Source organism: Nomascus leucogenys, chromosome 21 (genome assembly GCF_006542625.1).
Source record: "Nomascus leucogenys isolate Asia chromosome 21, Asia_NLE_v1, whole genome shotgun sequence".
In the NCBI taxonomy this organism is placed as follows: Eukaryota; Metazoa; Chordata; class Mammalia; order Primates; family Hylobatidae; genus Nomascus; species Nomascus leucogenys.
In genome coordinates, this window is record NC_044401.1 from 53,539,127 (window position 1) to 53,552,093 (window position 12,967).

The following is a 12,967-nucleotide window of genomic DNA, read 5'->3' on the forward strand; positions in this document are numbered from 1 at the left end:
TCAAGTGATTCTCCTGCCTCAGCCTCCTGAGTAGCTGGGATTACAGGTGCTCACCACCACGCCCAGCTAATTTTTGTATTTTTAGTAGAGACAGGGTTTCACCATGTTGGCCAGGCTGGTTTCGAACTCCTGACCTCAAGTGATCTGCCTGCCTCAGCCTCCCAAAGTGCTGGGATTATATGCGTGAGCCACGGTGCCTGGCCACATCTCTAAATTCTTGATGGCCAAGAAGTACACCCCATGCCATGGTGTGATAGTTCATACTTTTGGGTTTGTCCTACCATTGCATATTATTAGCTGAAACCAAATTGATTTTAGCTCAGGGAGTGGTCCTGGGGAGGCCAGAGTTTGGACTCATGATGGAACAGGGCCAACAGGTGTTAGGGTATTTTATTGTATGCATCTGGAAGTTGGAGAGGCCATCAGGTGTTTAAGGATAGTGATGTCTGTCTGTTTCTGACTTTTGGCCCCATTACTGTGTGTGGCAGGAACACCTGGCAGTTTGAATGTGATTCCTCCCATGCTCACCCCTCTGGCCTCCACATCTAGGCAAGGTAGTTGCTCCATGTTCTCGTACTCTTACCTAAAGTATATTGTATCTAGCCACTGCCATGGGACAGACATGGAGTGAACATGCCTGGTGCTGTAGCTTTTATAGTGCAAATCTTCTTGGAAAACTTCCATAACATATTTTGGAGTTGTGTTCCCTTGCTTGAAAAACATTATAATCTAATATACCCCACAGTGCTGTTCCCAGGTGATTTGGTTTGAATGTTTGTCGCCTCCAAATGTTATGTGGAAATGTGATCCTCAATGTTGGAGGTGGGTCCTGGTGGGAGAGGTTGGATCATGGGAGCGATCCCTCATGAATGGTTTAGTGCCATCCCCTTGGTGATGGGTGAGTTCTCTGGTAGTTCCTGGGAGATCTGGTTGTTGAAAAGAATGTGGCACCTTCTTGCCTCTTTTGCTCCTGCCCTCGCCTTGGCTTCTGCTTTGCCTTCCATTATGATTGGAAGCTTCCTGAGGTCTCACCAGAAGCTGAGCAGACGCTGGCACCATGCTTATACAGTCTACCGTGAGCCAGTTAAACCTCTTTTCTTATAAATTACCCAGCCTCAGGTATTATAGTGACACAAAACAGACTAACACACCAAGATAGGTACTCGTGTCCCCTTGTTGACTAAAAAGGGACAGTTCTTTGTGGAAGGCCAAAAAATGGCTGTCAGATTTATAGCTGAGCTTGCCGTTAGCACTGAATGCCCCTAAGTTTTTGTAGCTTTAAAATTGATACCTCTTGTTTCCTAATTCTCAACCTTTAGTTATTTGGAAGAACATATTAATTGAGGCTAAGGGAGTGTGAGGAAAGGCATGTGGACTGGCAGAGAAAATATATGACCATTACCTGAAAAAAAAATCCACAACAAAATATATGTCTATCATGATGAATTATGTTCACATTTGACAACCGTGAAAAAGGTGAATGGATAGACCAGAAACTGGTTTGCAGTGCAGTGGAGCACACAATGTACTTTGTATCTGGTTTTTTTTTTTTTTTTTTTTTTAGATAGAGTCTTGCACTGTTCCCCGGGCTGGAGTGCAATGGTGCAATCTCGGCTCACAGCAACCTCCGCCTCTCAGGTTCAAGTGATTCCCCTGCCTTAGCCTCCCGAGTAGCTGGGATTACAGGCGCCCACCACCATGCCTGGCTAATTTCTTGTATTTTTAGAAAAGACAGGGTTTCACTATGTTGGCCAGGCTCGTCTTGAACTCCTGACCTTGTGATCCGCCCACCTTGGCCTCCCAAAGTGCTGAGATTACAGGCATGAGCCACTACACCTGGCCCTCTGTATCTTTTTCTAGAGCCACACTCCTCTCACTTAAATGTTGTTATGTTCCAGGTGTCAGCATTTCAATGGATTATTATTATTATTATTATTTTTGAGATGGAATCTTACTCTGTTGCCCAGGCTGGAGTGCACTTTCCCAATCTCATCTCACCGCAACCTCCGTCTCCCGGGTTCAAGCAGTTCTCCTACCTCAGCCTCCTGAGTAGCTGGGATTACCGGTGCCATCACCACCATGCCTGGCTAATTTTTGTATTTTTAGTAGAGGCTGAGTTTCACCATGTTGTCCAGGCTAGTCCCGAACCCCCAACCTCAAAGGATCCGCCTGCCTCGGCCTCCCAAAGTGCTGGGATTACAGGTGTGAGTCACCATGCCTGGTCCTCAGTGGATTATTTTTGGTTATCACTATATCCTAATGCAAAACTACCACAGAAATAAGACATTATTGGGATAGACCTATATTTGTTTTTCAGATGCAGCATAATTTTTTGTGCAAGATAGAGGATAATTTGTGGCTCATAAAGGAAATAAAATAAACTTGTTACCCTCCTGCTTAAAGCTTTTCGGGCCATTCCAGGACTTTTCACGGTCTTAAAATATCAGTGTTGCAGGCCCTCCAGGCACATGTGACCTGGCCCTGTGCTGCCCACCTCAGGCCTCCCTTTTGCTGACTTCAGGGCAGCCACCCTGGCCGCCCCCCACATCACCTGCCCAGCTTTTGTGTGTTGGTCTCAGCATGTGCTGCTGTCTCCTACCTTCCCCCACCCTCCCTGCTCTTTCTGGGTCTAATTCTTCTCATTCTTTAGGTCTCAACTTCCGTTCATCTCTTCAGCGAAATCTTCCCAGACCACACTAGCTAAAGTAGTGGACAGTGCCCTGTCATTTTCAGTACATTTACTGTCATTTGTGATTTATTTAATATATTTGCATATGTTTTGGCAAATGATTATTTTAATACCTATAAGGCCCATTCACTTCTCAGAAAACCGTATGAGGGAGGTAATATTAATATCTCCATTTTCCAGATGAGGAAATAGACACACAGAGGTTGTCATTTCCCAGGGTTACATAGATTGGAAGTGGTTTACCTGGATTCATATTAATTCTGATGCTAATTTGATGCTGAAATCATCATGGTGCTGATTTGCCTCTCAATGTGGTGTGATCCTCTATCTAATACTGTAGCCATGGTTTTTCCTCCCACATTATCAATATGTTTTATTGGGTTTATTCAGTGCTGTGGATAGGATGTATATAAGACATAAAATTCAGAAGACTTTTTGTTTGTTTTTTAGAGATGGGGTCTCACCCTGTCACTCAGGCTGGAGTGCAGTGGTGTGATCATAGCTCACTGCAGCATTGACCTCCTGGCTTCAAGGGAGCCTCCCACCTCAGCCTCCCGAGTAGCTGGGACTATAGGTATACGTCCCTATGCTTGGCTAATTTTTTAATCTTTTGTAGAAATGAGTAAATTTCTAAATTCCTGTGTTGCTCAGGCTGATCTGGAACTCCTGGACTCAAGCGATCCTGCTGCCTTGGCCTCTCAAAGCACTGGGATTACGTGGCTGAGCCACCACACCCGCCTGGAAGATCATTTTTTTTTTTTAATAACGGTTATCTTCCACCTTTGCTTTGTTCTTCCATGGCTAGATAATGCTTGGTCCCCTTCCCTCATTTCCCAGCTGTATTGTCCTTATCTCGCACCTGCTTCCTACAGAAGCCTCTTAACTCATCCACCTCCAGTAACTTCTGGAGTCACCCTCTCCAGTCAAACCATCCTACACAGAACTTCAACTTCAACAACTTCTTCTTCTTCTTCTTCTTCTTCTTCTTCTTCTTCTTCTTCTTCTTCTTCCTCTTCCTCTTCCTCTTCCTCTTCCTCTCTTCTTCTTCTCCTCCTCCTCCATCCTTCTCCTCCTCCTTCTCCATCCTTCTCCTCCTCCTTCTCCGTCCTTCTCCTTCTCCTTCTCCGTCCTTCTTCTTCCTTCTTCTTCCTTCTTCTTTTTGAGGCAGGGTCTGGCTCTGTTGCCCAGGCTGGAGTGCAGTGGTGCAATTACGGCTCACTGCAGCCTCAACCCTCCATGGTCAAGTGATCCTCCCATCTCAGCTCCCTGAGTAGCTGGGACCGTAGGCCCATGCCACCACTTCCAGCTCATTTTTTATTTAAAAAAATTTTTTTTTAGAAATGGGGTCTCACTATGTTGCCCAGGCTGTTGTCCAACTGCTGAGCTCAAGTAATTATTCTGCTTCAGCCTCCTAAAGTGCTGGGACTATAGGCATGAGCCACATGCCTAGACACATGGAACTTCTAAACTAAAATAGTGTGAACATCATGTCACGGGCCAGCTCAGGGACAGATGATGACAACTGCCTGTTGCCTATGACATTAAGTATAAACCTGAAGGCCAGCTGTCAGCTCTTTCCTAAGGCCACCCGCATCAGGCTCACCTGAATTTAGCTTCTGCTGCTTCCTAATGTGGATTTTCAGTTCTAGACAGGCAGGTCTGGCCACCTGTCCCAGGTGCTCATTCCTGCCCCTGTGCCTTTTCTCAGACTGTTGACTCAGGATGACTGCACTGGGGATAAGACAGGGTCCTTGCACCCAGGAAGTATACAGAAACACAGCATGATCCAGGAAGGCAAGGGAGGCCAGAGAGGAGAGTGACTGCCTGGGGCAGGGCAACCGGGGAAGGAAATTTTCAAAGTGGCTTTTTGAAACACACACGCATCCACAAACCACCCCCAAACAAAAAATAGATGTGCACAAGGCAAACACATTAGCTGACATTGATCTCTTTTATCATACAATACCCATTTTAATTTTAAATAATATTTAGTCTTTGATTATCCTTTTTTTAATTTTGCCTGTCATTATTCTATCTTATAAACTTTAGTTTCCGAACAAGAGCATGACTCCTTGAAAGCAGAGATCTATCTTCTGTTTCTCCTTAACCTTTCCTGGGCACTTTGCTGAACTTAGAATAGTTGTGTAATAAACATTGGCTGATTTCATTAATAAGGTTGCAGCAGCTGGCAGGTGCCTTGTGGATGAGCCTTTAATACCCATTGTCTTATCTACCTACTTTGAATGTAAGTTGCTTGGGGGTTTAGGATTTCATAGCATCTGTATAAACTTAAATGTCTAATCTTCTGCTATGCTAGAATTCTGGGTCTACCTTATGTCATTCGATGCTTTTATGCTTTGATATTTTGTTTCTGTGCATACTTTATATAACCTAAGGTGTGTATTAATCTATTTAGGTCTAGAATTTTGAAAGCATTGTCCTTTAACTTAATGGGGTAAGATTAATTTAGAGAATTATAAGTCTAAATGCTGTATTATTGCAGAGTAGGATGCTTAGCAGCAGTTACTACCCCAAATCACAAGACCTTTTTTTTTTGAGATGGAGTCTCGCTCTGTTGCCCAGGCTGGGGTTCAGTGGCGCGATCTCAGCTCACTGCAAGCTCCGTCTCGCGGGTTCATGCCATTCTCCTGCCTCAGCCTCCCCAGTACCTGGGACTATGGTGCCCACCACTGCGCCTGGCTAATTTTTTGTGTTTTTAGTAGAGACGGGGTTTCACCGTGTTAGCCAGGATGGTCTCAACCAAATCACAAGATTTTAAACCCAGATCTTTCCTGAATAGGAAACTGGCTTGGGTGAAGAGAGTATTACCTAGTTCTTGGGAGTTCAGCAGACTTTTTTCTGTTAGTTCCAAGCTCTTGTTGGTTTTCTCCATTGTTGAACAAGTTCACAAATCCTTCCTCTTAGGAGATGGTCTTTTCTGTTTTACAAAGAAGATCGGGAATGTGAGCACTGTTAGGTTTTCCCTCTTAGACCGCTGCTTTTACCCATCCTCCCTTCTCTCTGAAAAAGAAGACATGTGCGTGTGTTAGGAGGTTGTTGCCTCCCTGCCACTCTTAGTCTTCCATGGCCCTCCCCTCCCCTCTCTGCCTGCCAAGCTCAGTGAGCTCCGCCTCTGCGTTTTCCTGCATCCCCGCGGCTCCGGTGCCAGTGCCCCTCGCTGCCCTCTGCGTGCTTGCCCACGGCTCTGGCCTTCCCGTTGTCCACCCTGTGCTGAGCTTCCCAAGCTCTACTCTGTTCCACGTGGTGCGGTCAGGATAACTTGCCCAGAACGCATGGACGACTAAGCCGCTTTTCTGCTCAGATGGAGTTTTCAGTGGCTCCTTAATGCATGTCAAGCCGCTGTCCCATCAAAGCCCTCAGTCCTTTCACGATGTGGTCCCAGTCTAAATTTCCATCCTTGTCGCTTACTTTCTGTCCACATTTTACTCTTGTAGGCAATTTGGACAGCGTGTTGTTAAACCGATTCTGCTTCTGTTCTTCCCTTCTGGGGGAGGAACTTTTATATTGGTTCTTCAAAGGCTCCGCTCAAGTTCTGTTTTCTTCACAAAGCCTTTCAGAATTCATCTGTATTTCTGTAGGACTTTGTTTCTAGCACTGTTCTGACGCTTTGCACATTTTGTCCTAACCCGGTATTTTCCCCAGGTGTTCCCTGAGATGCGTTTCAGGTTAAAAATGGCTCATGACGTCTACGAGGTTTCGCGTGTACAGGGCTTTCTGCCCCCACAACGGGAGATTAAAGGCACGGGGAGGAAAATACGCTGCTTAGCTTGGTTTACTCCAGGCTTCCTCAAACTTATTTACCATAGAAGAACGTTTTTTTCTTACAAAATATGAACACCCAGTGCAGAATGCCTTGGAAGAATGCTGCCTTAAACTAGATGTCTTGGGGGCCTGCCTCCCGTGCAGATTGAAAGCTCGTCGAAGGCAGCCACTGGGCTTTGTTTATTTTTCCCGCCTGGAGCTCCTCCTAGATATTTAACGTTTACTGAATGAAGTCATATTGCATGATCAGGGATCGATGTTTCTTTTTTTTCTTTTCTTTTCTTTTTTTTTTTTGAGACGGAGTTTCCTTTTTGTTGCCCAGGCTGGAGTGCAATGGCTCAATCTCGGCTCACTGCAACCTCTGTCTCCCGGGTACAAGCGATTTTCCTGCCTCAGCCTCTTGAGTAGCTGGGATTACAAGCATGGGCCACCATGCCCGGCTAATTTTTTTGTATTTTTAGTAGAGACGGGTTTCTCCATGTTGTTCAGGCTGGTCTCAAACTCCCGACCTCAGGTTACCTGCCCGCCTCAGCCTCCCAAAGTGCTGGGATTACAGGCGTGAGCCACCGCGCCCAACCTAATTTTTTGTAATTTTAATAGAGATGGGGTTTCACCATGTTCGCCAGGCTAGTCTTGAACTCCTGACCTCAAGTGATCCACCCACCTTGGCCTCCCAAAGTGCTGGGATTACAGGCATGAGCTACTGTGCCTGGCGGATCAATGTTTCTTTGGAGGCCTGAGGTATGAATATTACAAAGAGAAGCTGGTCTGCCACATGTTGTGACCAGTGCATACGTAGTAGGTACTCCATAAGTATTGAAGAATGCTGAATAAATTCCAAGTGTCTGTAAAGTGGTACAGTTAAGGAGTTGTTTTTCTCAGCTGGTGAGCCAGTAGGGTGTGTGTGCCAGTAACTGCGTGTGTGTGTTTAAATAACCCAGAAAAGGGAAACTGGGCAAAAAGCATTCTGGTTTTCCAGGGCTTTCCTCGAACTTTAAATCTTTTGCTGTTTTAGCTTTTATAGTATGCTGTAATTTAAGGAAACAACAATAAAAATCCAGTCTTATTAAAAAACATGATGCTAAATAAATTGATGATAGGTGGTGATTATATAATATACTATTATACAAAACATGACGTTTTAACAGAAAGATTCTTATTGGACTTAAAATATCATTTAACCTACCAGTGGGTTTCTCACACAGCTTTCCATGGGTATGTGGCATGTGTTAAGCTGCACCTCTGTTAAGCTGCATCACCACCTCACTGGTAGTGATGCTGTGTTCATGGAGCAGCTGTTGTTCTGAAAACCTTTCTTTTATTGGGCATGTTTATACAGGCATGTTATGCATGCACATAAACATAAGCACCAAATAACATGGGCATGAATATTCACAATATCCCTTCTTTTAGTTCCTACATCAGCTGCTTCCTGGAGTTGGCAAAGTTTAGCTTAGTAGACTAAATGGAATTTAACCCTTTTCTCTCTCCCTGAACCAAGCCCATTCTGTTTCCTCACGTGGGAAGAATTTCATCCTTAGAAGAATGATTTGCATTTGGTTGAGGACTCATTCTGTTAATGACTAGGATTCTAAGAGTCTTTTGAATTCTGTTTAAATTATTTTCTTCCCTTTTATTTTTTCCTCTTAGGCTCCAACCAGGAATGGAGACGCCATTGGATGTTTTGTCCAGGGCAGCATCTCTGGTGCATGCTGATGACGAAAAACGTAAGTGAGGAGTCTATTATAAAATAGCTTAAGTGCTTTATTGATCCCTTGTCTCCTGCTCCATAACAAAATTACATGCTTTTCTACATGGTTTTCTGGCTATTTGCTGTTAATTTTGGTGGTTTTCCTTAGAGATAACAGCTTCACATCCTCATTTGTATTTTCAAGAACATGTAAGTCTTTTAACTGGCATTTAACTATGGATACTGGTTTGTTATTGTTGTTGTTGTTGTTTTTTTTGGGATGGGATCATGCTGTTTGCCCAGGCTGGTGTCAAACTCCTGGACTCAAGCGTAGGTACTGGTATTTAACTGGTATTTTATTTTATTTATTTATTTGAGATGGAGTCTCACTCTGTCACCCAGACTGGATTGCAGTGGTGCATTCTCGGCTCACTGCAACCTCCACCTCCCAGGTTCAAGTGATTCACCTGCCTCAGCCTCCCAAGTAGCTGGAATTACAGGTGCCTGCCACAATGCCCAGCTAATTTTTTTTTTTGTATTTTTAGTAGAGACGGGGTTTTACCATGTTAGCCAGGCTGGTCTCAAACTCCTGACCTCAAATGATCCGTCTACCTCGGCCTCCCAAAGTGCTGGGATTACGGACATGAGCTGCCACACCTGGCCTTAATCGGTATTTTAACTTTGTATGCCAGAGTTTGAACCGTTAATTGTAGGTCGTTCTTTCCTTCTCAGGTTACTATCAGTGATCTGGAATGAAGATACTCCTTATGTGTCTCAGATGTTGAGATAAATATGTGTTAGTTGATAGACTAATTGACCAGTAGAGAGCTAGAGATGGGAAAAAAAATCATCGAACGTCATTTATGTTGTTGGAAATGTACAGTATGTGTCATAATGGAAAACAGTCATGAAAATTATGTTTGCATTGCTGACAAAGAGCAAATACTGGGAGAAAAAAATGTTCATTAGTGTAGTCTGAGGGATGGGTGAAAGGAATGATATTGGAAGATTATTCTACAACATTTTAAAGTGATTTTCCTGCTCATCCAACAATATATTTATTTTTAAATGTTCTTGTTCAAAGTTAAGGTTACTTGCTAAACAGTATTGTAAGAATTACTGTTTCATGTTGGAACAGTTCTTTTTCTAGGCCCTAAAATACTAATAACAACAAAAAAATTTAGGTTGAGGTTTTATGCATTATAAGTTCTCGAAGATGAGCTCCTTCCGGTTTAGTCCTTCATGGATTGGCAGACAGCAAGTGCATGTTCTTAAAATCTGAGGTCTGCCTCTCTATTGGCTGTTAGACTTTTATTTTTCTAAGCCGCAGTTTTCTCATTGGTAACATGGAGCAACAATACCTACTTACAAAGTGTTCATGAGGATTAATGGGCTGTTGTGTGTACTGAGCTTACTAATTAGCTTTTGACTCCTGGTTGGGACTGCCTTGCCCTCTCTCCTAGCACATTGTTGGCTTCTGATAGGGCTTCTTCCAGTCTTCTGTATTTAACATGTGTGTTAGTCCATTTACATTGCTGTAGAGGAATACCTGAGACTGGGTGATTTATTAAGAAAAGAAGCTCACGGTGCTGTAGGCTGTACAAGCATGGCACGAGTGTCTGCTTGGCTTCTGTAGAGGCCTCAGAGAGCTTTTACTCCTGGCAGAAGGTGACGGAGAGCAGGCATGTTACATGCAAGAGGAGGGGCAAGAAAGAGGAAGAGGTGCCAGGCTCTGTTAAACAACCAGCTCTTGAGTGAATTAATAGGGTGAGAACTCACTCATCACCGTGCCATTCGTGAGGGAATCCACCCCCATGACCCAAACACCTCCCACTAGGCCTTGCTTCGAATGTTGGGGATCACATTCTTACATGAGATCTGTAGGAGACAAATATCCGAACATTATCATCATGCGTCTGTGTCTTCCCACCCTCCTGCCACCACCCCTACAAGATCATCATTCTACCAGTGATTGGATGAGGTATCTAGTAAGGTTTTTTCAACCTCTTTTATAATTCACACTTACTTAGCTTTTGATTGGTGTGAGGATATAACCACCTGATGGTGAGGTGTAATTATCCCTTACTAAGGAAATTGAAGTTCAAGGATGTTAAGTGGGAATCTGAGGAATTGGAGCTCGGGAGAGGCAGCTCAGGCCGAAGGCTTTTTATCTAAACAACAACAAAACTCCTTTATTCCTCTAAGATTGCAATAAATGTGACCTTCTACAATTGGATAGCACCTATCTCCAGCGCTGTCAACCATCCTGTGTCGGGGATGTCTTCTAAGCTCATTGCTATCTTCACCTACCCAGGCTTGACAGTGCCCCTCCTAAAATGTGGTACCTAAGCAATGATTTTTCTATGTGATCTGATAAAGATTAGGAGGACATTGTGTCCACGCCTACAACCAGCTTGGATCTAGCTCAGGAGTTCTTGGGGGTGAAGGGAGAAAAAGGGGTAGGGCGGGCTGGTGCCAGGTCAGGGAGCAGCCACTGTAAGACTGTAGGGAGCAGTGAGGACCCTGGAGAAGTGGCTGACTTGAATAGCTATTTGCAAACTTTGTTGAACGCCAATATAGTTAGTTTAGAAGTTTTTATATAAGGTAGTAGTTTGAATTTCTCTCTTTTACAATGCCCAACTTTAGTTAGGATCATTAAAACAAAATACTGTTTATACAATGAAAAATAGAAATAATGACCTCAGGGTAACCTTTTGTGTCTTTGAGTGGGGAGAGTAAAGACTTTCTTCTCTCCTCTTTTGATCATTCTGTTCCAGTTGGAGGCCTACCTAGTTTCCAATTTAGTGAGTAATGATTGAACCCTTATGTATAAGGGGCATATAAAGATAAAGAAGGGACAGTCTCTGCCTTCATGGGACACATGAATACGTTTGTGTGCAGACTCTTAACGGCTGTAAAATGTATAGAAGGGAGGACAAGCACAGCTGGTAATGTAGATGCAAGACTCCCTTTGGAACCTATGGTTTGGGAGAGCTGTTTTCGGAGAAACAAAATGATACTCCTTAGGGAAAGAGGAACTCTTACTTTCCTTCTGTGTTGAACACAGCCCATTGGTGTTTTTGAAGAATGAGGATAAATTCACTTGTAAGGCTCTAACAATCAGAGAATAGACTGTAGACTTTATCCTAGATCGTTCTCCTTTTTTTTTTTTTTTTTTTTTTTGAGACAGAACTTGCTCTGTCACCTAGGCTGGAGTGCAATAGCGTGATCTCAGCTCATTGCAGCCTCTGCCTCCCAGGCTCAAGTAATCCTCCCGCTTCAACCTCCTGAGTAGCTGAGATTACAGGCGTGTGCCACCACACCTGGCTAATTTTTCTATTTCTTTTTTTTGTAGAGATGGGGTTTCATCATGTTGCCCAGGCTGGTCTCAAACTCCTGGCCTCCAGCAGTCCACCCGCCTTGGCCTCCCAAACTGCTGTGATTACAGGTGTGAGCCGCCATGCCTAGCCTAACATTCTTTTGACTCTAATGACTCCAGTTGCTTTAGAGATGGGCTGGCATAATTCTAGAATCCCGGTGTCATGGTTTCAGCTTCTTAGGATCGTTTTTTACATTTGAATAAGAGGAAAAAACTCCAAAGATGTCTTTAATTATTATTAACATTTTTGGGAGACCTTTCTTCCTGTTGTGTTCTGTGTACCACTCTCAAGTATGCAGAGCTCGAAAACCAGGCATTGTATTTTCTGTTACCTAATTCATTAATTATGTGTTATTATGTAAGTGTGTGAAAAGTCATACAATTTATAGACAAAGTTGAACATTAGGTTTCAATGTCTTTCGGTTGATTTCTTAGACTTATTTGGGCTGGTTCAGCCTGACTCAGCTTTCTTTGCCCTACATCAATTCTATTTTAGCTTTTGTTGTAAATTGCTCTCAGACTTTAGGGGAGGTTAACATTCTCCTCAACACTTTAAAAAAGCCTTGTGAATGTAATCTGATTTGGGCCTCTTATTACAAACAGAAAAATGTTCTACTACTTGAGATCAGTTTCCCAACTCATCAAGGTGACCTAAATGATTCTCTTTTCCTTTGCTCCTGGAGAACTGAAAACTTGGGCATTTTTGAGGATGTTATTGTTTCAGCATTTTGAAGGGAACACTACCTATTATGACTTGAGTCTATAATACCTGATAGTATTAAGGCTTCAGTATGTCTACTAGTGGAGAATAAAAGAAATATCTCAATAGTACACTGTAGAGCTAAAATAAATAGTAAAATGGTGGTTTTGTAGTAACACAATAGTCACTTATTTGGATGGCCTAGAAGGGATAAATTTACTTAAAATAATCATTCCACTGCTCATGAGACATTGATGTAATCAGTGTCTAGGGTAACCCTGGAAGGTACTGAATGGAAATACAACTTGAGATTGCTGTTCTTCCTTGTGCTTGGGGAACCTCTCCTTTCAGTGATTGGTGATACTGGTGCTGGGAAGTCCCAGCTTTTTTCCAGCTGCTTTTTTCTGGAGACAGAGTCTCGCTCTGTCGCCCAGGCTGGAATGCAGTGGTGCGATCACGGCTCACTGCAATCTCTGCCTCCTGGGTTCAAACGATTCTTATGCCTCAGCCTCCTGAGTAACTGGGACTATAGGCGTGTGTCACCATGCCCAGCTAATTTTTTGTATTTTAGTAGAGGTGGGGTTTCACCATGTTGCCCAAGCTGGTCTCGAACTCCTGAGCTCAGGCAATCTACCCGCCTTGGCCTCCCAAAGTGCTAGGATTACAGGTGTGAGCCACTCTGCCAGCCTCCAGCTGTTTCTTAATAGGGTAAATTGATGAAAATGG

At 43.6% G+C, this 12,967-nt stretch overlaps 1 protein-coding gene across 2 annotated transcripts in view; it reads left to right on the forward strand.

Annotated features, from left to right (window-relative positions):
* The window catches only part of VGLL4 (vestigial like family member 4), a 162,832-nt gene that overhangs the window by 9,794 nt on the left and 140,071 nt on the right, over positions 1-12,967 (forward strand). For both annotated transcript variants that reach the window (XM_003264975.4, XM_012502182.2), the window contains exon 2: positions 8,123-8,199. In XM_003264975.4, coding sequence (XP_003265023.2) covers positions 8,136-8,199 — 64 coding nt within the window. In that variant the 5' untranslated portion in view covers positions 8,123-8,135. The remainder of the gene's footprint in view (positions 1-8,122; positions 8,200-12,967) is intronic.